The sequence below is a fragment of the Petromyzon marinus genome, chromosome 70, assembly GCF_048934315.1.
Source record: "Petromyzon marinus isolate PM22_M1 ecotype Great Lakes invasive population chromosome 70, UKy_Petmar_22M1.pri1.0, whole genome shotgun sequence".
Classification (NCBI taxonomy): Eukaryota; Metazoa; Chordata; class Hyperoartia; order Petromyzontiformes; family Petromyzontidae; genus Petromyzon; species Petromyzon marinus.
In genome coordinates this window covers 635307-662236 of record NC_133736.1, presented here as the reverse complement: position 1 = coordinate 662236, position 26930 = coordinate 635307, and the positions used below count along the sequence as shown (strand labels likewise).

Below are 26930 nucleotides of genomic sequence, written 5' to 3'. Positions count from 1 at the left end.
CACCGAACAACCTCGTCTAGAAGTAAAAACCTCTGAATCTGACGTCGAACAACCTCGTCTAGAAGTAAAAACCTCTGAATCTGACGCCGAACAGCCTCGTCTAGAGGTAAAAACCTCTGAGTCTGACACCGTACAGCCTCGTCTAGAGGTAAAAACCTCTGAGTCTGACACCGAACAGCCTCGTCTAGAGGTAAAAACCTCTGAGTCTGACACCGAACAGCCTCGTCTAGAGGTAAAAACCTCTGAGTCTGACACCGAATAACCTCGTCTAGAGGTAAAAACCTCTGACTCTGACACCGAACAACCTCGTCTAGAGGTAAAAACCTCTGAGTCTGACACCGAACAGCCTCGTCTAGAGGTAAAAACCTCTTGAGTCTGACGCCGAACAACCTTGTCTAGAGGTAAAAACCTCTGAGTCTGACACCGAACAACCTCGTCTAGATGTAAAAACCTCTGAGTCTGACACCGAACAACCTCGTCTAGAGGTAAAAACCTCTGAATCTGACGCGGAACAGCCTCGTCTAGAGGTAAAAACCTCTGAGTCTGACGCCGAACAGCCTCGTCTAGAGGGAAAAAAACCTCTGAGTCTGACGCCGAAAAGCCTCGTCTAGAGGGAAAAAACCTCTCAGTCTGGCACCGAACAACCTCGTCTAGAGGTAAAAACCTCTGAGTCTGACACCGAACAACCTCGTCTAGAGGTAAAAACCTCTGAGTCTGACACCGAACAACCTCGTCTAGAGGTAAAAAACCTCTGAGTCTGACAACGAACAACCTCGTCTAGAGGTAAAAACCTCTGAGTCTGACGCCGAACAGCCTCGTCTAGAGGTAAAAACCTCTGAGTCTGACACCGAACAACCTCGTCTAGAAGTAAAAACCTCTGAATCTGACGTCGAACAACCTCGACTAGAAGTAAAAACCTCTGAATCTGACGCCGAACAGCCTCGTCTAGATGTAAAAACCTCTGAGTCTGACACCGTACAGCCTCGTCTAGAGGTAAAAACCTCTGAGTCTGACACCGAACAGCCTCGTCTAGAGGTAAAAACCTCTGAGTCTGACACCGAACAACCTCGTCTAGATGTAAAAACCTCTGAGTCTGACACCGAACAACCTCGTCTAGAGGTAAAAACCTCTGAATCTGACGCGGAACAGCCTCGTCTAGAGGTAAAAACCTCTGAGTCTGACGCCGAACAGCCTCGTCTAGAGGGAAAAAACCTCTGAGTCTGACGCCGAACAGCCTCGTCTAGAGGGAAAAAAACCTCTGAGTCTGGCACCGAACAACCTCGTCTAGAGGTAAAAACTTCTGATTCTGACACCGAACAACCTCGTCTAGAGGTAAAAACCTCTGAGCCTGACACCGAACAACCTCGTCTAGAGGTAAAAAAACCTCTGAGTCTGACGCCGAAGAGCCTCGTCTAGAGGTAAAAACCTCTGAGTCTGACACCGAACAACCTCGTCTAGAAGTAAAAACCTCTGAATCTGACGTCGAACAACCTCGTCTAGAAGTAAAAACCTCTGATTCTGACGCCGAACAGCCTCGTCTAGAGGTAAAAACCTCTGAGTCTGACACCGTACAGCCTCGTCTAGAGGTAAAAACCTCTGAGTCTGACACCGAACAGCCTCGTCTAGAGGTAAAAACCTCTGAGTCTGACACCGAACAGCCTCGTCTAGAGGTAAAAACCTCTGACTCTGACACCGAATAACCTCGTCTAGAGGTAAAAACCTCTGACTCTGACACCGAACAACCTCGTCTAGAGGTAAAAACCTCTGAGTCTGACACCGAACAGCCTCGTCTAGAGGTAAAAACCTCTGAGTCTGACACCGAACAGCCTCGTTTAGAGGTAAAAACCTCTGAGTCTGACACCGAACAACCTCGTCTAGAGGTAAAAACCTCTTGAGTCTGACGCCGAACAACCTTGTCTAGAGGTAAAAACCTCTGAGTCTGACACCGAACAACCTCGTCTAGATGTAAAAACCTCTGAGTCTGACACCGAACAACCTCGTCTAGAGGTAAAAACCTCTGAATCTGACGCGGAACAGCCTCGTCTAGAGGTAAAAACCTCTGAGTCTGACGCCGAACAGCCTCGTCTAGAGGGAAAAAAACCTCTGAGTCTGACGCCGAAAAGCCTCGTCTAGAGGGAAAAAACCTCTCAGTCTGGCACCGAACAACCTCGTCTAGAGGTAAAAACCTCTGAGTCTGACACCGAACAACCTCGTCTAGAGGTAAAAACCTCTGAGTCTGACACCGAACAACCTCGTCTAGAGGTAAAAAACCTCTGAGTCTGACACCGAACAACCTCGTCTAGAGGTAAAAACCTCTGAGTCTGACGCCGAACAGCCTCGTCTAGAGGTAAAAACCTCTGAGTCTGACACCGAACAACCTCGTCTAGAAGTAAAAACCTCTGAATCTGACGTCGAACAACCTCGACTAGAAGTAAAAACCTCTGAATCTGACGCCGAACAGCCTCGTCTAGAGGGAAAAAAACCTCTGAGTCTGACGCCGAAAAGCCTCGTCTAGAGGGAAAAAACCTCTCAGTCTGGCACCGAACAACCTCGTCTAGAGGTAAAAACCTCTGAGTCTGACACCGAACAACCTCGTCTAGAGGTAAAAACCTCTGAGTCTGACACCGAACAACCTCGTCTAGAGGTAAAAAACCTCTGAGTCTGACACCGAACAACCTCGTCTAGAGGTAAAAACCTCTGAGTCTGACGCCGAACAGCCTCGTCTAGAGGTAAAAACCTCTGAGTCTGACACCGAACAACCTCGTCTAGAAGTAAAAACCTCTGAATCTGACGTCGAACAACCTCGACTAGAAGTAAAAACCTCTGAATCTGACGCCGAACAGCCTCGTCTAGATGTAAAAACCTCTGAGTCTGACACCGTACAGCCTCGTCTAGAGGTAAAAACCTCTGAGTCTGACACCGAACAGCCTCGTCTAGAGGTAAAAACCTCTGAGTCTGACACCGAACAACCTCGTCTAGATGTAAAAACCTCTGAGTCTGACACCGAACAACCTCGTCTAGAGGTAAAAACCTCTGAATCTGACGCGGAACAGCCTCGTCTAGAGGTAAAAACCTCTGAGTCTGACGCCGAACAGCCTCGTCTAGAGGTAAAAACCTCTGAGTCTGACACCGAACAGCCTCGTCTAGAGGTAAAAACCTTTGAGTCTGACGTCGAACAACCTCGTCTAGAGGTAAAAACCTCTGAATCTGACGCCGAACAGCTTTGTCTAGAGGTAAAAACCTCTGAGTCTGACACCAAACAGCCTCGTCTAGAGGTAAAAAACCTCTGAGTCTGACGCCGAACAACCTCGTCTCGAGGTAAAAACCTCTGAGTCTGACACCGAACAGCCTCGTCTAGAGGTAAAAACCTCTGAGTCTGACACCGAACAGCCTCGTCTAGAGGTAAAAACCTCTGAGACTGACACCGAACAACCTCGTCTAGAGGTAAAAAACCTCTGAGTCTGACACCGAACAACCTCGTCTAGAGGTAAAAACCTCTGAGTCTGACGCCGAACAGCCTCGTCTAGAGGTAAAAACCTCTGAGTCTGACACCGAACAACCTCGTCTAGAAGTAAAAACCTCTGAATCTGACGTCGAACAACCTCGTCTAGAAGTAAAAACCTCTGAATCTGACGCCGAACAGCCTCGTCTAGAGGTAAAAACCTCTGAGTCTGACACCGTACAGCCTCGTCTAGAGGTAAAAACCTCTGAGTCTGACACCGAACAGCCTCGTCTAGAGGTAAAAACCTCTGAGTCTGACACCGAACAGCCTCGTCTAGAGGTAAAAACCTCTGAGTCTGACACCGAATAACCTCGTCTAGAGGTAAAAACCTCTGAGTCTGACACCGAATAACATCGTCTAGAGGTAAAAACCTTTGAGTCTGACGTCGAACAGCCTCGTCTAGAGGTAAAAACCTCTGAGTCTGACACCGAACAACCTCGTCTAGATGTAAAAACCTCTGAGTCTGACACCGAACAACCTCGTCTAGAGGTAAAAACCTCTGAATCTGACGCGGAACAGCCTCATCTAGAGGTAAAAACCTCTGAGTCTGACGCCGAACAGCCTCGTCTAGAGGTAAAAAAACCTCTGAGTCTGACGCCGAAGAGCCTCGTCTAGAGGTAAAAACCTCTGAGTCTGACACCGAACAACCTCGTCTAGAAGTAAAAACCTCTGAATCTGACGTCGAACAACCTCGTCTAGAAGTAAAAACCTCTGAATCTGACGCCGAACAGCCTCGTCTAGAGGTAAAAACCTCTGAGTCTGACACCGTACAGCCTCGTCTGGAGGTAAAAACCTCTGAGTCTGACACCGAACAGCCTCGTCTAGAGGTAAAAACCTCTGAGTCTGACACCGAACAGCCTCGTCTAGAGGTAAAAACCTCTGACTCTGACACCGAATAACCTCGTCTACAGGTAAAAACCTCTGACTCTGACACCGAACAACCTCGTCTAGAGGTAAAAACCTCTGAGTCTGACACCGAACAGCCTCGTCTAGAGGTAAAAACCTCTGAGTCTGACACCGAACAGCCTCGTTTAGAGGTAAAAACCTCTGAGTCTGACACCGAACAACCTCGTCTAGAGGTAAAAACCTCTTGAGTCTGACGCCGAACAACCTTGTCTAGAGGTAAAAACCTCTGAGTCTGACACCGAACAACCTCGTCTAGATGTAAAAACCTCTGAGTCTGACACCGAACAACCTCGTCTAGAGGTAAAAACCTCTGAATCTGACGCGGAACAGCCTCGTCTAGAGGTAAAAACCTCTGAGTCTTACGCCGAACAGCCTCGTCTAGAGGGAAAAAAACCTCTGAGTCTGACGCCGAAAAGCCTCGTCTAGAGGGAAAAAACCTCTCAGTCTGGCACCGAACAACCTCGTCTAGAGGTAAAAACCTCTGAGTCTGACACCGAACAACCTCGTCTAGAGGTAAAAACCTCTGAGTCTGACACCGAACAACCTCGTCTAGAGGTAAAAAACCTCTGAGTCTGACACCGAACAACCTCGTCTAGAGGTAAAAACCTCTGAGTCTGACGCCGAACAGCCTCGTCTAGAGGTAAAAACCTCTGAGTCTGACACCGAACAACCTCGTCTAGAAGTAAAAACCTCTGAATCTGACGTCGAACAACCTCGACTAGAAGTAAAAACCTCTGAATCTGACGCCGAACAGCCTCGTCTAGATGTAAAAACCTCTGAGTCTGACACCGTACAGCCTCGTCTAGAGGTAAAAACCTCTGAGTCTGACACCGAACAGCCTCGTCTAGAGGTAAAAACCTCTGAGTCTGACACCGAACAACCTCGTCTAGATGTAAAAACCTCTGAGTCTGACACCGAACAACCTCGTCTAGAGGTAAAAACCTCTGAATCTGACGCGGAACAGCCTCGTCTAGAGGTAAAAACCTCTGAGTCTGACGCCGAACAGCCTCGTCTAGAGGGAAAAAACCTCTGAGTCTGACGCCGAAAAGCCTCGTCTAGAGGGAAAAAACCTCTCAGTCTGGCACCGAACAACCTCGTCTAGAGGTAAAAACCTCTGAGTCTGACACCGAACAACCTCGTCTAGAGGTAAAAACCTCTGAGTCTGACACCGAACAACCTCGTCTAGAGGTAAAAAAACCTCTGAGTCTGACACCGAAGAACCTCGTCTAGAGGTAAAAACCTCTGAGTCTGACGCCGAACAGCCTCGTCTAGAGGTAAAAACCTCTGAGTCTGACACCGAACAACCTCGTCTAGAAGTAAAAACCTCTGAATCTGACGTCGAACAACCTCGACTAGAAGTAAAAACCTCTGAATCTGACGCCGAACAGCCTCGTCTAGAGGTAAAAACCTCTGAGTCTGACACCGTACAGCCTCGTCTAGAGGTAAAAACCTCTGAGTCTGACACCGAACAGCCTCGTCTAGAGGTAAAAACCTCTGAGTCTGACACCGAACAGCCTCGTCTAGAGGTAAAAACCTCTGAGTCTGACACCGAATAACCTCGTCTAGAGGTAAAACCCTCTGACACCGAACAACCTCGTCTAGAGGTAAAAACCTCTGAGTCTGACACCGAATAACATCGTCTAGAGGTAAAAACCTCTGAGTCTGACACCAAACAGCCTCGTCTAGAGGTAAAAACCTCTGACTCTGACACCGAATAACCTCGTCTAGAGGTAAAAACCTCTGACTCTGACACAGAACAACCTCGTCTAGAGGTAAAAACCTCTGAGTCTGACACCGAATAACATCGTCTAGAGGTAAAAACCTTTGAGTCTGACGTCGAACAGCCTCGTCTAGAGGGAAAAAACCTCTGAGTCTGACGCCGAACAGCCTCGTCTAGAGGGAAAAAACCTCTCAGTCTGGAACCGAACAACCTCGTCTAGAGGTAAAAACCTCTGAGTCTGGCCCCGATCAGCTTCGTCTACAGGTAAAAACCTCTGAGTCTGACACCGAATAACATCGTCTAGAGGTAAAAACCTCTGAGTCTGACACCGAATAACATCGTCTAGAGGTAAAAACCTTTGAGTCTGACGTCGAACAGCCTCGTCTAGAGGGAAAAAACCTCTGAGTCTGACGCCGAACAGCCTCGTCTAGAGGGAAAAAACCTCTCAGTCTGGAACCGAACAACCTCGTCTAGAGGTAAAAACCTCTGAGTCTGGCCCCGATCAGCTTCGTCTACAGGTAAAAACCTCTGAGTCTGACGTCGAACAACCTCGTCTAGAGGTAAAAACCTCTGAATCTGACGCCGAACAGCTTCGTCTAGAGGTAAAAACCTCTGAGTCTGACACCAAACAGCCTCGTCTAGAGGTAAAAAACCTCTGAGTCTGACGCCGAACAACCTCGTCTAGAGGTAAAAACCTCTGAGTCTGACACCGAACAGCCTCGTCTAGAGGTAAAAACCTCTGAGTCTGACACCGAACAGCCTCGTCTAGAGGTAAAAACCTCTGAGACTGACACCGAACAACCTCGTCTAGAGGTAAAAAACCTCTGAGTCTGACACCGAACAACCTCGTCTAGAGGTAAAAACCTCTGAGTCTGACGCCGAACAGCCTCGTCTAGAGGTAAAAACCTCTGAGTCTGACACCGAACAACCTCGTCTAGAAGTAAAAACCTCTGAATCTGACGTCGAACAACCTCGTCTAGAAGTAAAAACCTCTGAATCTGACGCCGAACAGCCTCGTCTAGAGGTAAAAACCTCTGAGTCTGACACCGTACAGCCTCGTCTAGAGGTAAAAACCTCTGAGTCTGACACCGAACAGCCTCGTCTAGAGGTAAAAACCTCTGAGTCTGACACCGAACAGCCTCGTCTAGAGGTAAAAACCTCTGAGTCTGACACCGAATAACCTCGTCTAGAGGTAAAAACCTCTGACTCTGACACCGAACAACCTCGTCTAGAGGTAAAAACCTCTGAGTCTGACACCGAACAGCCTCGTCTAGAGGTAAAAACCTCTGAGTCTGACACCGAACAGCCTCGTTTAGAGGTAAAAACCTCTGAGTCTGACACCGAACAACCTCGTCTAGAGGTAAAAACCTCTTGAGTCTGACGCCGAACAACCTTGTCTAGAGGTAAAAACCTCTGAGTCTGACACCGAACAACCTCGTCTAGATGTAAAAACCTCTGAGTCTGACACCGAACAACCTCGTCTAGAGGTAAAAACCTCTGAATCTGACGCGGAACAGCCTCGTCTAGAGGTAAAAACCTCTGAGTCTGACGCCGAACAGCCTCGTCTAGAGGGAAAAAAACCTCTGAGTCTGACGCCGAAAAGCCTCGTCTAGAGGGAAAAAACCTCTCAGTCTGGCACCGAACAACCTCGTCTAGAGGTAAAAACCTCTGAGTCTGACACCGAACAACCTCGTCTAGAGGTAAAAACCTCTGAGTCTGACACCGAACAACCTCGTCTAGAGGTAAAAAACCTCTGAGTCTGACACCGAACAACCTCGTCTAGAAGTAAAAACCTCTGAGTCTGACGCCGAACAGCCTCGTCTAGAGGTAAAAACCTCTGAGTCTGACACCGAACAACCTCGTCTAGAAGTAAAAACCTCTGAATCTGACGTCGAACAACCTCGACTAGAAGTAAAAACCTCTGAATCTGACGCCGAACAGCCTCGTCTAGATGTAAAAACCTCTGAGTCTGACACCGTACAGCCTCGTCTAGAGGTAAAAACCTCTGAGTCTGACACCGAACAGCCTCGTCTAGAGGTAAAAACCTCTGAGTCTGACACCGAACAACCTCGTCTAGATGTAAAAACCTCTGAGTCTGACACCGAACAACCTCGTCTAGAGGTAAAAACCTCTGAATCTGACGCGGAACAGCCTCGTCTAGAGGTAAAAACCTCTGAGTCTGACGCCGAACAGCCTCGTCTAGAGGGAAAAAACCTCTGAGTCTGACGCCGAAAAGCCTCGTCTAGAGGGAAAAAACCTCTCAGTCTGGCACCGAACAACCTCGTCTAGAGGTAAAAACCTCTGAGTCTGACACCGAACAACCTCGTCTAGAGGTAAAAACCTCTGAGTCTGACACCGAACAACCTCGTCTAGAGGTAAAAAAACCTCTGAGTCTGACACCGAAGAACCTCGTCTAGAGGTAAAAACCTCTGAGTCTGACGCCGAACAGCCTCGTCTAGAGGTAAAAACCTCTGAGTCTGACACCGAACAACCTCGTCTAGAAGTAAAAACCTCTGAATCTGACGTCGAACAACCTCGACTAGAAGTAAAAACCTCTGAATCTGACGCCGAACAGCCTCGTCTAGAGGTAAAAACCTCTGAGTCTGACACCGTACAGCCTCGTCTAGAGGTTAAAACCTCTGAGTCTGACACCGAACAGCCTCGTCTAGAGGTAAAAACCTCTGAGTCTGACACCGAACAGCCTCGTCTAGAGGTAAAAACCTCTGAGTCTGACACCGAATAACCTCGTCTAGAGGTAAAACCCTCTGACACCGAACAACCTCGTCTAGAGGTAAAAACCTCTGAGTCTGACACCGAATAACATCGTCTAGAGGTAAAAACCTCTGAGTCTGACACCAAACAGCCTCGTCTAGAGGTAAAAACCTCTGACTCTGACACCGAATAACCTCGTCTAGAGGTAAAAACCTCTGACTCTGACACAGAACAACCTCGTCTAGAGGTAAAAACCTCTGAGTCTGACACCGAATAACATCGTCTAGAGGTAAAAACCTTTGAGTCTGACGTCGAACAGCCTCGTCTAGAGGGAAAAAACCTCTGAGTCTGACGCCGAACAGCCTCGTCTAGAGGGAAAAAACCTCTCAGTCTGGAACCGAACAACCTCGTCTAGAGGTAAAAACCTCTGAGTCTGGCCCCGATCAGCTTCGTCTACAGGTAAAAACCTCTGAGTCTGACACCGAATAACATCGTCTAGAGGTAAAAACCTCTGAGTCTGACACCGAATAACATCGTCTAGAGGTAAAAACCTTTGAGTCTGACGTCGAACAGCCTCGTCTAGAGGGAAAAAAACCTCTGAGTCTGACGCCGAACAGCCTCGTCTAGAGGGAAAAAACCTCTCAGTCTGGAACCGAACAACCTCGTCTAGAGGTAAAAACCTCTGAGTCTGGCCCCGATCAGCTTCGTCTACAGGTAAAAACCTCTGAGTCTGACGTCGAACAACCTCGTCTAGAGGTAAAAACCTCTGAATCTGACGCCGAACGGCTTCGTCTAGAGGTAAAAACCTCTGAGTCTGACACCAAACAGCCTCGTCTAGAGGTAAAAAACCTCTGAGTCTGACGCCGAACAACCTCGTCTAGAGGTAAAAACCTCTGAGTCTGACACCGAACAGCCTCGTCTAGAGGTAAAAACCTCTGAGTCTGACACCGAACAGCCTCGTCTAGAGGTAAAAACCTCTGAGACTGACACCGAACAACCTCGTCTAGAGGTAAAAAACCTCTGAGTCTGACACCGAACAACCTCGTCTAGAGGTAAAAACCTCTGAGTCTGACGCCGAACAGCCTCGTCTAGAGGTAAAAACCTCTGAGTCTGACACCGAACAACCTCGTCTAGAAGTAAAAACCTCTGAATCTGACGTCGAACAACCTCGTCTAGAAGTAAAAACCTCTGAATCTGACGCCGAACAGCCTCGTCTAGAGGTAAAAACCTCTGAGTCTGACACCGTACAGCCTCGTCTAGAGGTAAAAACCTCTGAGTCTGACACCGAACAGCCTCGTCTAGAGGTAAAAACCTCTGAGTCTGACACCGAACAGCCTCGTCTAGAGGTAAAAACCTCTGAGTCTGACACCGAATAACCTCGTCTAGAGGTAAAAACCTCTGACTCTGACACCGAACAACCTCGTCTAGAGGTAAAAACCTCTGAGTCTGACACCGAACAGCCTCGTCTAGAGGTAAAAACCTCTTGAGTCTGACGCCGAACAACCTTGTCTAGAGGTAAAAACCTCTGAGTCTGACACCGAACAACCTCGTCTAGATGTAAAAACCTCTGAGTCTGACACCGAACAACCTCGTCTAGAGGTAAAAACCTCTGAATCTGACGCGGAACAGCCTCGTCTAGAGGTAAAAACCTCTGAGTCTGACGCCGAACAGCCTCGTCTAGAGGGAAAAAAACCTCTGAGTCTGACGCCGAAAAGCCTCGTCTAGAGGGAAAAAACCTCTCAGTCTGGCACCGAACAACCTCGTCTAGAGGTAAAAACCTCTGAGTCTGACACCGAACAACCTCGTCTAGAGGTAAAAACCTCTGAGTCTGACACCGAACAACCTCGTCTAGAGGTAAAAAACCTCTGAGTCTGACAACGAACAACCTCGTCTAGAGGTAAAAACCTCTGAGTCTGACGCCGAACAGCCTCGTCTAGAGGTAAAAACCTCTGAGTCTGACACCGAACAACCTCGTCTAGAAGTAAAAACCTCTGAATCTGACGTCGAACAACCTCGACTAGAAGTAAAAACCTCTGAATCTGACGCCGAACAGCCTCGTCTAGATGTAAAAACCTCTGAGTCTGACACCGTACAGCCTCGTCTAGAGGTAAAAACCTCTGAGTCTGACACCGAACAGCCTCGTCTAGAGGTAAAAACCTCTGAGTCTGACACCGAACAACCTCGTCTAGATGTAAAAACCTCTGAGTCTGACACCGAACAACCTCGTCTAGAGGTAAAAACCTCTGAATCTGACGCGGAACAGCCTCGTCTAGAGGTAAAAACCTCTGAGTCTGACGCCGAACAGCCTCGTCTAGAGGGAAAAAACCTCTGAGTCTGACGCCGAACAGCCTCGTCTAGAGGGAAAAAAACCTCTGAGTCTGGCACCGAACAACCTCGTCTAGAGGTAAAAACTTCTGATTCTGACACCGAACAACCTCGTCTAGAGGTAAAAACCTCTGAGCCTGACACCGAACAACCTCGTCTAGAGGTAAAAAAACCTCTGAGTCTGACGCCGAAGAGCCTCGTCTAGAGGTAAAAACCTCTGAGTCTGACACCGAACAACCTCGTCTAGAAGTAAAAACCTCTGAATCTGACGTCGAACAACCTCGTCTAGAAGTAAAAACCTCTGAATCTGACGCCGAACAGCCTCGTCTAGATGTAAAAACCTCTGAGTCTGACACCGTACAGCCTCGTCTAGAGGTAAAAACCTCTGAGTCTGACACCGAACAGCCTCGTCTAGAGGTAAAAACCTCTGAGTCTGACACCGAACAACCTCGTCTAGATGTAAAAACCTCTGAGTCTGACACCGAACAACCTCGTCTAGAGGTAAAAACCTCTGAATCTGACGCGGAACAGCCTCGTCTAGAGGTAAAAACCTCTGAGTCTGACGCCGAACAGCCTCGTCTAGAGGGAAAAAACCTCTGAGTCTGACGCCGAAAAGCCTCGTCTAGAGGGAAAAAACCTCTCAGTCTGGCACCGAACAACCTCGTCTAGAGGTAAAAACCTCTGAGTCTGACACCGAACAACCTCGTCTAGAGGTAAAAACCTCTGAGTCTGACACCGAACAACCTCGTCTAGAGGTAAAAAAACCTCTGAGTCTGACACCGAAGAACCTCGTCTAGAGGTAAAAACCTCTGAGTCTGACGCCGAACAGCCTCGTCTAGAGGTAAAAACCTCTGAGTCTGACACCGAACAACCTCGTCTAGAAGTAAAAACCTCTGAATCTGACGTCGAACAACCTCGACTAGAAGTAAAAACCTCTGAATCTGACGCCGAACAGCCTCGTCTAGAGGTAAAAACCTCTGAGTCTGACACCGTACAGCCTCGTCTAGAGGTTAAAACCTCTGAGTCTGACACCGAACAGCCTCGTCTAGAGGTAAAAACCTCTGAGTCTGACACCGAACAGCCTCGTCTAGAGGTAAAAACCTCTGAGTCTGACACCGAATAACCTCGTCTAGAGGTAAAACCCTCTGACACCGAACAACCTCGTCTAGAGGTAAAAACCTCTGAGTCTGACACCGAATAACATCGTCTAGAGGTAAAAACCTCTGAGTCTGACACCAAACAGCCTCGTCTAGAGGTAAAAACCTCTGACTCTGACACCGAATAACCTCGTCTAGAGGTAAAAACCTCTGACTCTGACACAGAACAACCTCGTCTAGAGGTAAAAACCTCTGAGTCTGACACCGAATAACATCGTCTAGAGGTAAAAACCTTTGAGTCTGACGTCGAACAGCCTCGTCTAGAGGGAAAAAACCTCTGAGTCTGACGCCGAACAGCCTCGTCTAGAGGGAAAAAACCTCTCAGTCTGGAACCGAACAACCTCGTCTAGAGGTAAAAACCTCTGAGTCTGGCCCCGATCAGCTTCGTCTACAGGTAAAAACCTCTGAGTCTGACACCGAATAACATCGTCTAGAGGTAAAAACCTCTGAGTCTGACACCGAATAACATCGTCTAGAGGTAAAAACCTTTGAGTCTGACGTCGAACAGCCTCGTCTAGAGGGAAAAAAACCTCTGAGTCTGACGCCGAACAGCCTCGTCTAGAGGGAAAAAACCTCTCAGTCTGGAACCGAACAACCTCGTCTAGAGGTAAAAACCTCTGAGTCTGGCCCCGATCAGCTTCGTCTACAGGTAAAAACCTCTGAGTCTGACGTCGAACAACCTCGTCTAGAGGTAAAAACCTCTGAATCTGACGCCGAACGGCTTCGTCTAGAGGTAAAAACCTCTGAGTCTGACACCAAACAGCCTCGTCTAGAGGTAAAAAACCTCTGAGTCTGACGCCGAACAACCTCGTCTAGAGGTAAAAACCTCTGAGTCTGACACCGAACAGCCTCGTCTAGAGGTAAAAACCTCTGAGTCTGACACCGAACAGCCTCGTCTAGAGGTAAAAACCTCTGAGACTGACACCGAACAACCTCGTCTAGAGGTAAAAAACCTCTGAGTCTGACACCGAACAACCTCGTCTAGAGGTAAAAACCTCTGAGTCTGACGCCGAACAGCCTCGTCTAGAGGTAAAAACCTCTGAGTCTGACACCGAACAACCTCGTCTAGAAGTAAAAACCTCTGAATCTGACGTCGAACAACCTCGTCTAGAAGTAAAAACCTCTGAATCTGACGCCGAACAGCCTCGTCTAGAGGTAAAAACCTCTGAGTCTGACACCGTACAGCCTCGTCTAGAGGTAAAAACCTCTGAGTCTGACACCGAACAGCCTCGTCTAGAGGTAAAAACCTCTGAGTCTGACACCGAACAGCCTCGTCTAGAGGTAAAAACCTCTGAGTCTGACACCGAATAACCTCGTCTAGAGGTAAAAACCTCTGACTCTGACACCGAACAACCTCGTCTAGAGGTAAAAACCTCTGAGTCTGACACCGAACAGCCTCGTCTAGAGGTAAAAACCTCTTGAGTCTGACGCCGAACAACCTTGTCTAGAGGTAAAAACCTCTGAGTCTGACACCGAACAACCTCGTCTAGATGTAAAAACCTCTGAGTCTGACACCGAACAACCTCGTCTAGAGGTAAAAACCTCTGAATCTGACGCGGAACAGCCTCGTCTAGAGGTAAAAACCTCTGAGTCTGACGCCGAACAGCCTCGTCTAGAGGGAAAAAAACCTCTGAGTCTGACGCCGAAAAGCCTCGTCTAGAGGGAAAAAACCTCTCAGTCTGGCACCGAACAACCTCGTCTAGAGGTAAAAACCTCTGAGTCTGACACCGAACAACCTCGTCTAGAGGTAAAAACCTCTGAGTCTGACACCGAACAACCTCGTCTAGAGGTAAAAAACCTCTGAGTCTGACAACGAACAACCTCGTCTAGAGGTAAAAACCTCTGAGTCTGACGCCGAACAGCCTCGTCTAGAGGTAAAAACCTCTGAGTCTGACACCGAACAACCTCGTCTAGAAGTAAAAACCTCTGAATCTGACGTCGAACAACCTCGACTAGAAGTAAAAACCTCTGAATCTGACGCCGAACAGCCTCGTCTAGATGTAAAAACCTCTGAGTCTGACACCGTACAGCCTCGTCTAGAGGTAAAAACCTCTGAGTCTGACACCGAACAGCCTCGTCTAGAGGTAAAAACCTCTGAGTCTGACACCGAACAACCTCGTCTAGATGTAAAAACCTCTGAGTCTGACACCGAACAACCTCGTCTAGAGGTAAAAACCTCTGAATCTGACGCGGAACAGCCTCGTCTAGAGGTAAAAACCTCTGAGTCTGACGCCGAACAGCCTCGTCTAGAGGGAAAAAACCTCTGAGTCTGACGCCGAACAGCCTCGTCTAGAGGGAAAAAAACCTCTGAGTCTGGCACCGAACAACCTCGTCTAGAGGTAAAAACTTCTGATTCTGACACCGAACAACCTCGTCTAGAGGTAAAAACCTCTGAGCCTGACACCGAACAACCTCGTCTAGAGGTAAAAAAACCTCTGAGTCTGACGCCGAAGAGCCTCGTCTAGAGGTAAAAACCTCTGAGTCTGACACCGAACAACCTCGTCTAGAAGTAAAAACCTCTGAATCTGACGTCGAACAACCTCGTCTAGAAGTAAAAACCTCTGATTCTGACGCCGAACAGCCTCGTCTAGAGGTAAAAACCTCTGAGTCTGACACCGTACAGCCTCGTCTAGAGGTAAAAACCTCTGAGTCTGACACCGAACAGCCTCGTCTAGAGGTAAAAACCTCTGAGTCTGACACCGAACAGCCTCGTCTAGAGGTAAAAACCTCTGACTCTGACACCGAATAACCTCGTCTAGAGGTAAAAACCTCTGACTCTGACACCGAACAACCTCGTCTAGAGGTAAAAACCTCTGAGTCTGACACCGAACAGCCTCGTCTAGAGGTAAAAACCTCTGAGTCTGACACCGAACAGCCTCGTTTAGAGGTAAAAACCTCTGAGTCTGACACCGAACAACCTCGTCTAGAGGTAAAAACCTCTTGAGTCTGACGCCGAACAACCTTGTCTAGAGGTAAAAACCTCTGAGTCTGACACCGAACAACCTCGTCTAGATGTAAAAACCTCTGAGTCTGACACCGAACAACCTCGTCTAGAGGTAAAAACCTCTGAATCTGACGCGGAACAGCCTCGTCTAGAGGTAAAAACCTCTGAGTCTGACGCCGAACAGCCTCGTCTAGAGGGAAAAAAACCTCTGAGTCTGACGCCGAAAAGCCTCGTCTAGAGGGAAAAAACCTCTCAGTCTGGCACCGAACAACCTCGTCTAGAGGTAAAAACCTCTGAGTCTGACACCGAACAACCTCGTCTAGAGGTAAAAACCTCTGAGTCTGACACCGAACAACCTCGTCTAGAGGTAAAAAACCTCTGAGTCTGACACCGAACAACCTCGTCTAGAGGTAAAAACCTCTGAGTCTGACGCCGAACAGCCTCGTCTAGAGGTAAAAACCTCTGAGTCTGACACCGAACAACCTCGTCTAGAAGTAAAAACCTCTGAATCTGACGTCGAACAACCTCGACTAGAAGTAAAAACCTCTGAATCTGACGCCGAACAGCCTCGTCTAGAGGGAAAAAAACCTCTGAGTCTGACGCCGAAAAGCCTCGTCTAGAGGGAAAAAACCTCTCAGTCTGGCACCGAACAACCTCGTCTAGAGGTAAAAACCTCTGAGTCTGACACCGAACAACCTCGTCTAGAGGTAAAAACCTCTGAGTCTGACACCGAACAACCTCGTCTAGAGGTAAAAAACCTCTGAGTCTGACACCGAACAACCTCGTCTAGAGGTAAAAACCTCTGAGTCTGACGCCGAACAGCCTCGTCTAGAGGTAAAAACCTCTGAGTCTGACACCGAACAACCTCGTCTAGAAGTAAAAACCTCTGAATCTGACGTCGAACAACCTCGACTAGAAGTAAAAACCTCTGAATCTGACGCCGAACAGCCTCGTCTAGATGTAAAAACCTCTGAGTCTGACACCGTACAGCCTCGTCTAGAGGTAAAAACCTCTGAGTCTGACACCGAACAGCCTCGTCTAGAGGTAAAAACCTCTGAGTCTGACACCGAACAACCTCGTCTAGATGTAAAAACCTCTGAGTCTGACACCGAACAACCTCGTCTAGAGGTAAAAACCTCTGAATCTGACGCGGAACAGCCTCGTCTAGAGGTAAAAACCTCTGAGTCTGACGCCGAACAGCCTCGTCTAGAGGTAAAAACCTCTGAGTCTGACACCGAACAGCCTCGTCTAGAGGTAAAAACCTTTGAGTCTGACGTCGAACAACCTCGTCTAGAGGTAAAAACCTCTGAATCTGACGCCGAACAGCTTTGTCTAGAGGTAAAAACCTCTGAGTCTGACACCAAACAGCCTCGTCTAGAGGTAAAAAACCTCTGAGTCTGACGCCGAACAACCTCGTCTCGAGGTAAAAACCTCTGAGTCTGACACCGAACAGCCTCGTCTAGAGGTAAAAACCTCTGAGTCTGACACCGAACAGCCTCGTCTAGAGGTAAAAACCTCTGAGACTGACACCGAACAACCTCGTCTAGAGGTAAAAAACCTCTGAGTCTGACACCGAACAACCTCGTCTAGAGGTAAAAACCTCTGAGTCTGACGCCGAACAGCCTCGTCTAGAGGTAAAAACCTCTGAGTCTGACACCGAACAACCTCGTCTAGAAGTAAAAACCTCTGAATCTGACGTCGAACAACCTCGTCTAGAAGTAAAAACCTCTGAATCTGACGCCGAACAGCCTCGTCTAGAGGTAAAAACCTCTGAGTCTGACACCGTACAGCCTCGTCTAGAGGTAAAAACCTCTGAGTCTGACACCGAACAGCCTCGTCTAGAGGTAAAAACCTCTGAGTCTGACACCGAACAGCCTCGTCTAGAGGTAAAAACCTCTGAGTCTGACACCGAATAACCTCGTCTAGAGGTAAAAACCTCTGAGTCTGACACCGAATAACATCGTCTAGAGGTAAAAACCTTTGAGTCTGACGTCGAACAGCCTCGTCTAGAGGTAAAAACCTCTGAGTCTGACACCGAACAACCTCGTCTAGATGTAAAAACCTCTGAGTCTGACACCGAACAACCTCGTCTAGAGGTAAAAACCTCTGAATCTGACGCGGAACAGCCTCATCTAGAGGTAAAAACCTCTGAGTCTGACGCCGAACAGCCTCGTCTAGAGGGAAAAAACCTCTGAGTCTGACGCCGAACAGCCTCGTCTAGAGGTAAAAACCTCTGAGTCTGACACCGAATAACCTCGTCTAGAGGTAAAAACCTCTGACTCTGACACCGAACAACCTCGTCTAGAGGTAAAAACCTCTGAGTCTGACACCGAATAACATCATCTAGAGGTAAAAACCTTTGAGTCTGACGTCGAACAGCCTCGTCTAGAGGTAAAAACCTCTGAGTCTGACACCGAACAACCTCGTCTAGAGGTAAAAAACCTCTGAGTCTGACACCGAACAACCTCGTCTAGAGGTAAAAACCTCTGAGTCTGACGCCGAACAGCCTCGTCTAGAGGTAAAAACCTCTGAGTCTGACACCGAACAACCTCGTCTAGAAGTAAAAACCTCTGAATCTGACGTCGAACAACCTCGTCTAGAAGTAAAAACCTCTGAATCTGACGCCGAACAGCCTCGTCTAGAGGTAAAAACCTCTGAGTCTGACACCGTACAGCCTCGTCTAGAGGTAAAAACCTCTGAGTCTGACACCGAACAGCCTCGTCTAGAGGTAAAAACCTCTGAGTCTGACACCGAACAGCCTCGTCTAGAGGTAAAAACCTCTGAGTCTGACACCGAACAACCTCGTCTAGACGTAAAAACCTCTGAGTCTGACACCGAATAACATCGTCTAGAGGTAAAAACCTCTGAGTCTGACACCGAACAGCCTCGTCTAGAGGTAAAAACCTCTGACTCTGACACCGAATAACCTCGTCTAGAGGTAAAAACCTCTGACTCTGACACCGAACAACCTCGTCTAGAGGTAAAAACCTCTGAGTCTGACACCGAACAGCCTCGTCTAGAGGTAAAAACCTCTGAGTCTGACACCGAACAGCCTCGTCTAGAGGTAAAAACCTCTGACTCTGACACCGAAAAACCTCGTCTAGAGGTGAAAACCTCTGAGTCTGACACCGAATAACATCGTCTAGAGGTAAAAACCTTTGAGTCTGACGTCGAACAGCCTCGTTTAGAGGTAAAAACCTCTGAGTTTGACGCCGAACAACCTCGTCTAGAGGTAAAAACCTCTTGAGTCTGACGCCGAACAACCTTGTCTAGAGGTAAAAACCTCTGAGTCTGACACCGAACAACCTCGTCTAGATGTAAAAACCTCTGAGTCTGACACCGAACAACCTCGTCTAGAAGTAAAACCCTCTGAATCTGACGCGGAACAGCCTCGTCTAGAGGTAAAAACCTCTGAGTCTGACGCCGAACAGCCTCGTCTAGAGGGAAAAAACCTCTCAGTCTGGCACCGAACAACCTCGTCTAGAGGTAAAAACCTCTGAGTCTGGCCCCGAACAGCTTCGTCTACAGCTAAAAACCTCTGAGTCTGACACCGAATAACATCGTCTAGAGGTAAACACCTTTGAGTCTGACGTCGAACAACCTCGTCTAGAGGTAAAAACCTCTGAATCTGACGCCGAACAGCTTCGTCTAGAGGTAAAAACCTCTGAGTCTGACACCAAACAGCCTCGTCTAGAGGTAAAAAACCTCTGAGTCTGACGCCGAACAACCTCGTCTAGAGGTAAAAACCTCTGAGTCTGACACCGAACAGCCTCGTCTAGAGGTAAAAACCTCTGAGTCTGACACCGAACAGCCTCGTCTAGAGGTAAAAACCTCTGAGACTGACACCGAACAACCTCGTCTAGAGGTAAAAAACCTCTGAGTCTGACACCGAACAACCTCGTCTAGAGGTAAAAACCTCTGAGTCTGACGCCGAACAGCCTCGTCTAGAGGTAAAAACCTCTGAGTCTGACACCGAACAACCTCGTCTAGAAGTAAAAACCTCTGAATCTGACGTCGAACAACCTCGTCTAGAAGTAAAAACCTCTGAATCTGACGCCGAACAGCCTCGTCTAGAGGTAAAAACCTCTGAGTCTGACACCGTACAGCCTCGTCTAGAGGTAAAAACCTCTGAGTCTGACACCGAACAGCCTCGTCTAGAGGTAAAAACCTCTGAGTCTGACACCGAACAGCCTCGTCTAGAGGTAAAAACCTCTGAGTCTGACACCGAATAACCTCGTCTAGAGGTAAAAACCTCTGACTCTGACACCGAACAACCTCGTCTAGAGGTAAAAACCTCTGAGTCTGACACCGAATAACATCGTCTAGAGGTAAAAACCTTTGAGTCTGACGTCGAACAGCCTCGTCTAGAGGTAAAAACCTCTGAGTCTGACACCGAACAACCTCGTCTAGATGTAAAAACCTCTGAGTCTGACACCGAACAACCTCGTCTAGAGGTAAAAACCTCTGAATCTGACGCGGAACAGCCTCGTCTAGAGGTAAAAACCTCTGAGTCTGACGCCGAACAGCCTCGTCTAGAGGGAAAAAACCTCTGAGTCTGACGCCGAACAGCCTCGTCTAGAGGTAAAAACCTCTGAGTCTGACGCCGAACAACCTCGTCTAGAGGTAAAAACCTCTGAGTCTGACACCGAACAGCCTCGTCTAGAGGTAAAAACCTCTGAGTCTGACACCGAACAGCCTCGTCTAGAGGTAAAAACCTCTGAGACTGACACCGAACAACCTCGTCTAGAGGTAAAAAACCTCTGAGTCTGACACCGAACAACCTCGTCTAGAGGTAAAAACCTCTGAGTCTGACGCCGAACAGCCTCGTCTAGAGGTAAAAACCTCTGAGTCTGACACCGAACAACCTCGTCTAGAAGTAAAAACCTCTGAATCTGACGTCGAACAACCTCGTCTAGAAGTAAAAACCTCTGAATCTGACGCCGAACAGCCTCGTCTAGAGGTAAAAACCTCTGAGTCTGACACCGTACAGCCTCGTCTAGGGGTAAAAACCTCTGAGTCTGACACCGAACAGCCTCGTCTAGAGGTAAAAACCTCTGAGTCTGACACCGAACAGCCTCGTCTAGAGGTAAAAACCTCTGAGTCTGACACCGAATAACCTCGTCTAGAGGTAAAAACCTCTGACTCTGACACCGAACAACCTCGTCTAGAGGTAAAAACCTCTGAGTCTGACACCGAATAACATCGTCTAGAGGTAAAAACCTTTGAGTCTGACGTCGAACAGCCTCGTCTAGAGGTAAAAACCTCTGAGTCTGACACCGAACAACCTCGTCTAGATGTAAAAACCTCTGAGTCTGACACCGAACAACCTCGTCTAGAGGTAAAAACCACTGAATCTGACGCGGAACAGCCTCGTCTAGAGGTAAAAACCTCTGAGTCTGACGCCGAACAGCCTCGTCTAGAGGGAAAAAACCTCTGAGTCTGACGCCGAACAGCCTCGTCTAGAGGTAAAAACCTCTGAGTCTGACACCGAATAACCTCGTCTAGAGGTAAAAACCTCTGACTCTGACACCGAACAACCTCGTCTAGAGGTAAAAACCTCTGAGTCTGACACCGAATAACATCGTCTAGAGGTAAAAACCTTTGAGTCTGACGTCGAACAGCCTCATCTAGAGGTAAAAACCTCTGAGTCTGACACCGAACAACCTCGTCTAGAGGTAAAAAACCTCTGAGTCTGACACCGAACAACCTCGTCTAGAGGTAAAAACCTCTGAGTCTGACGCCGAACAGCCTCGTCTAGAAGTAAAAACCTCTGAATCTGACGTCGAACAACCTCGTCTAGAAGTAAAAACCTCTGAATCTGACGCCGAACAGCCTCGTCTAGAGGTAAAAACCTCTGAGTCTGACACCGTACAGCCTCGTCTAGAGGTAAAAACCTCTGAGTCTGACACCGAACAGCCTCGTCTAGAGGTAAAAACCTCTGAGTCTGACACCGAACAGCCTCGTCTAGAGGTAAAAACCTCTGAGTCTGACACCGAACAACCTCGTCTAGAGGTAAAAACCTCTGAGTCTGACACCGAATAACATCGTCTAGAGGTAAAAACCTCTGAGTCTGACACCGAACAGCCTCGTCTAGAGGTAAAAACCTCTGACTCTGACACCGAATAACCTCGTCTAGAGGTAAAAACCTCTGACTCTGACACCGAACAACCTCGTCTAAAGGTAAAAACCTCTGAGTCTGACACCGAACAGCCTCGTCTAGAGGTAAAAACCTCTGAGTCTGACACCGAACAGCCTCGTCTAGAGGTAAAAACCTCTGACTCTGACACCGAAAAACCTCGTCTAGAGGTGAAAACCTCTGACTCTGACACCGAAAAACCTCGTCTAGAGGTGAAAACCTCTGACTCTGACACCGAACAACCTCGTCTAGAGGTAAAAACCTCTGAGTCTGACACCGAATAACATCGTCTAGAGGTAAAAACCTTTGAGTCTGACGTCGAACAGCCTCGTTTAGAGGTAAAAACCTCTGAGTTTGACGCCGAACAACCTCGTCTAGAGGTAAAAACCTCTTGAGTCTGACGCCGAACAACCTTGTCTAGAGGTAAAAACCTCTGAGTCTGACACCGAACAACCTCGTCTAGATGTAAAAACCTCTGAGTCTGACACCGAACAACCTCGTCTAGAAGTAAAACCCTCTGAATCTGACGCGGAACAGCCTCGTCTAGAGGTAAAAACCTCTGAGTCTGACGCCAAACAGCCTCGTCTAGAGGGAAAAAACCTCTCAGTCTGGCACCGAACAACCTCGTCTAGAGGTAAAAACCTCTGAGTCTGGCCCCGAACAGCTTCGTCTACAGGTAAAAACCTCTGAGTCTGACACCGAATAACATCGTCTAGAGGTAAACACCTTTGAGTCTGACGTCGAACAACCTCGTCTAGAGGTAAAAACCTCTGAATCTGACGCCGAACAGCTTCGTCTAGAGGTAAAAACCTCTGAGTCTGACACCAAACAGCCTCGTCTAGAAGTAAAAACCTCTGAGTCTGACACCGAACAACCTCGTCTAGAGGTAAAAACCTCTGAGTCTGACACCGAACAACCTCGTCTAGAGGTAAAAACCTCTGAGTCTGACGCCGAACAGCCTCGTCTAGAGGTAAAAACCTCTGAGTCTGACACCGAACAACCTCGTCTAAAAGTAAAAACCTCTGAATCTGACGTCGAACAACCTCGTCTAGAAGTAAAAAGCTCTGAATCTGACGCCGAACAGCCTCGTCTAGAGGTAAAAACCTCTGAGTCTGACACCGTACAGCCTCGTCTAGAGGTAAAAACCTCTGAGTCTGACACCGAACAGCCTCGTCTAGAGGTAAAAACCTCTGAGTCTGACACCGAACAGCCTCGTCTAGAGGTAAAAACCTCTGACTCTGACACCGAATAACCTCGTCTAGAGGTAAAAACCTTTGACTCTGACACCGAACAACCTCGTCTAGAGGTAAAAACCTCTGAGTCTGACACCGAACAGCCTCGTCTAGAGGTAAAAACCTTTGAGTCTGACCTCGAACAGCCTCGTCTAGAGGTAAAAACCTCTGAGTCTGACACCGAATAACATCGTCTAGAGGTAAAAACCTTTGAGTCTGACGTCGAACAGCCTCGTCTAGAGGTAAAAACCTCTGAGTCTGACACCGAACAACCTCGTCTAGATGTAAAAACCTCTGAGTCTGACACCAAACAACCTCGTCTAGAGGTAAAAACCTCTGAATCTGACGCGGAACAGCCTCGTCTAGAGGTAAAAACCTCTGAGTCTGACGCCAAACAGCCTCGTCTAGAGGGAAAAAACCTCTGAGTCTGACGCCGAACAGCCTCGTCTAGAGGGAAAAAAACCTCTGAGTCTGGCACCGAACAACCTCGTCTAGAGGTAAAAACTTCTGATTCTGACACCGAACAACCTCGTCTAGAGGTAAAAACCTCTGAGCCTGACACCGAACAACCTCGTCTAGAGGTAAAAAAAACCTCTGAGTCTGACGCCGAAGAGCCTCGTCTAGAGGTAAAAACCTCTGAGTCTGACACCGAACAACCTCGTCTAGAAGTAAAAACCTCTGAATCTGACGTCGAACAACCTCGTCTAGAAGTAAAAACCTCTGAATCTGACGCCGAACAGCCTCGTCTAGAGGTAAAAACCTCTGAGTCTGACACCGTACAGCCTCGTCTAGAGGTAAAAACCTCTGAGTCTGACACCGAACAGCCTCGTCTAGAGGTAAAAACCTCTGAGTCTGACACCGAACAGCCTCGTCTAGAGGTAAAAACCTCTGACTCTGACACCGAATAACCTCGTCTAGAGGTAAAAACCTCTGACTCTGACACCGAACAACCTCGTCTAGAGGTAAAAACCTCTGAGTCTGACACCGAACAGCCTCGTCTAGAGGTAAAAACCTCTGAGTCTGACACCGAACAGCCTCGTTTAGAGGTAAAAACCTCTGAGTCTGACACCGAACAACCTCGTCTAGAGGTAAAAACCTCTTGAGTCTGACGCCGAACAACCTTGTCTAGAGGTAAAAACCTCTGAGTCTGACACCGAACAACCTCGTCTAGATGTAAAAACCTCTGAGTCTGACACCGAACAACCTCGTCTAGAGGTAAAAACCTCTGAATCTGACGCGGAACAGCCTCGTCTAGAGGTAAAAACCTCTGAGTCTGACGCCGAACAGCCTCGTCTAGAGGGAAAAAAACCTCTGAGTCTGACGCCGAAAAGCCTCGTCTAGAGGGAAAAAACCTCTCAGTCTGGCACCGAACAACCTCGTCTAGAGGTAAAAACCTCTGAGTCTGACACCGAACAACCTCGTCTAGAGGTAAAAACCTCTGAGTCTGACACCGAACAACCTCGTCTAGAGGTAAAAAACCTCTGAGTCTGACACCGAACAACCTCGTCTAGAGGTAAAAACCTCTGAGTCTGACGCCGAACAGCCTCGTCTAGAGGTAAAAACCTCTGAGTCTGACACCGAACAACCTCGTCTAGAAGTAAAAACCTCTGAATCTGACGTCGAACAACCTCGACTAGAAGTAAAAACCTCTGAATCTGACGCCGAACAGCCTCGTCTAGATGTAAAAACCTCTGAGTCTGACACCGTACAGCCTCGTCTAGAGGTAAAAACCTCTGAGTCTGACACCGAACAGCCTCGTCTAGAGGTAAAAACCTCTGAGTCTGACACCGAACAACCTCGTCTAGATGTAAAAACCTCTGAGTCTGACACCGAACAACCTCGTCTAGAGGTAAAAACCTCTGAATCTGACGCGGAACAGCCTCGTCTAGAGGTAAAAACCTCTGAGTCTGACGCCGAACAGCCTCGTCTAGAGGGAAAAAACCTCTGAGTCTGACGCCGAAAAGCCTCGTCTAGAGGGAAAAAACCTCTCAGTCTGGCACCGAACAACCTCGTCTAGAGGTAAAAACCTCTGAGTCTGACACCGAACAACCTCGTCTAGAGGTAAAAACCTCTGAGTCTGACACCGAACAACCTCGTCTAGAGGTAAAAAACCTCTGAGTCTGACACCGAAGAACCTCGTCTAGAGGTAAAAACCTCTGAGTCTGACGCCGAACAGCCTCGTCTAGAGGTAAAAACCTCTGAGTCTGACACCGAACAACCTCGTCTAGAAGTAAAAACCTCTGAATCTGACGTCGAACAACCTCGACTAGAAGTAAAAACCTCTGAATCTGACGCCGAACAGCCTCGTCTAGAGGTAAAAACCTCTGAGTCTGACACCGTACAGCCTCGTCTAGAGGTAAAAACCTCTGAGTCTGACACCGAACAGCCTCGTCTAGAGGTAAAAACCTCTGAGTCTGACACCGAACAGCCTCGTCTAGAGGTAAAAACCTCTGAGTCTGACACCGAATAACCTCGTCTAGAGGTAAAACCCTCTGACACCGAACAACCTCGTCTAGAGGTAAAAACCTCTGAGTCTGACACCGAATAACATCGTCTAGAGGTAAAAACCTCTGAGTCTGACACCAAACAGCCTCGTCTAGAGGTAAAAACCTCTGACTCTGACACCGAATAACCTCGTCTAGAGGTAAAAACCTCTGACTCTGACACAGAACAACCTCGTCTAGAGGTAAAAACCTCTGAGTCTGACACCGAATAACATCGTCTAGAGGTAAAAACCTTTGAGTCTGACGTCGAACAGCCTCGTCTAGAGGGAAAAAACCTCTGAGTCTGACGCCGAACAGCCTCGTCTAGAGGGAAAAAACCTCTCAGTCTGGCACCGAACAACCTCGTCTAGAGGTAAAAACCTCTGAGTCTGGCCCCGATCAGCTTCGTCTACAGGTAAAAACCTCTGAGTCTGACACCGAATAACATCGTCTAGAGGTAAAAACCTTTGAGTCTGACGTCGAACAACCTCGTCTAGAGGTAAAAACCTCTGAATCTGACGCCGAACAGCTTCGTCTAGAGGTAAAAACCTCTGAGTCTGACACCAAACAGCCTCGTCTAGAGGTAAAAAAACCTCTGAGTCTGACGCCGAACAACCTCGTCTAGAGGTAAAAACCTCTGAGTCTGACACCGAACAGCCTCGTCTAGAGGTAAAAACCTCTGAGTCTGACACCGAACAGCCTCGTCTAGAGGTAAAAACCTATGAGACTGACACCGAACAACCTCGTCTAGAGGTAAAAAACCTCTGAGTCTGACACCGAACAACCTCGTCTAGAGGTAAAAACCTCTGAGTCTGACGCCGAACAGCCTCGTCTAGAGGTAAAAACCTCTGAGTCTGACACCGAACAACCTCGTCTAGAAGTAAAAACCTCTGAATCTGACGTCGAACAACCTCGTCTAGAAGTAAAAACCTCTGAATCTGACGCCGAACAGCCTCGTCTAGAGGTAAAAACCTCTGAGTCTGACACCGTACAGCCTCGTCTAGAGGTAAAAACCTCTGAGTCTGACACCGAACAGCCTCGTCTAGAGGTAAAAACCTCTGAGTCTGACACTGAACAGCCTCGTCTAGAGGTAAAAACCTCTGAGTCTGACACCGAATAACCTCGTCTAGAGGTAAAAACCTCTGACTCTGACACCGAACAACCTCGTCTAGAGGTAAAAACCTCTGAGTCTGACACCGAATAACATCGTCTAGAGGTAAAAACCTTTGAGTCTGACGTCGAACAGCCTCGTCTAGAGGTAAAAACCTCTGAGTCTGACACCGAACAACCTCGTCTAGATGTAAAAACCTCTGAGTCTGACACCGAACAACCTCGTCTAGAGGTAAAAACCTCTGAATCTGACGCGGAACAGCCTCGTCTAGAGGTAAAAACCTCTGAGTCTGACGCCGAACAGCCTCGTCTAGAGGGAAAAAACCTCTGAGTCTGACGCCGAACAGCCTCGTCTAGAGGTAAAAACCTCTGAGTCTGACACCGAATAACCTCGTCTAGAGGTAAAAACCTCTGACTCTGACACCGAACAACCTCGTCTAGAGGTAAAAACCTCTGAGTCTGACACCGAATAACATCGTCTAGAGGTAAAAACCTTTGAGTCTGACGTCGAACAGCCTCGTCTAGAGGTAAAAACCTCTGAGTCTGACACCGAACAACCTCGTCTAGAGGTAAAAAACCTCTGAATCTGACGTCGAACAACCTCGTCTAGAAGTAAAAACCTCTGAATCTGACGCCGAACAGCCTCGTCTAGAGGTAAAAACCTCTGAGTCTGACACCGTACAGCCTCGTCTAGAGGTAAAAA

At 48.1% G+C, this 26930-nt stretch overlaps 1 protein-coding gene across 1 annotated transcript in view; it reads right to left on the bottom strand.

The window, feature by feature from the left end:
• The window catches only part of LOC142906772 (uncharacterized), a 366932-nt gene that overhangs the window by 231778 nt on the left and 108224 nt on the right, over positions 1-26930 (bottom strand). The window contains exon 3 of the mRNA XM_076055238.1: positions 3726-4463. Coding sequence (XP_075911353.1) covers positions 3726-4463 — 738 coding nt within the window. The remainder of the gene's footprint in view (positions 1-3725; positions 4464-26930) is intronic.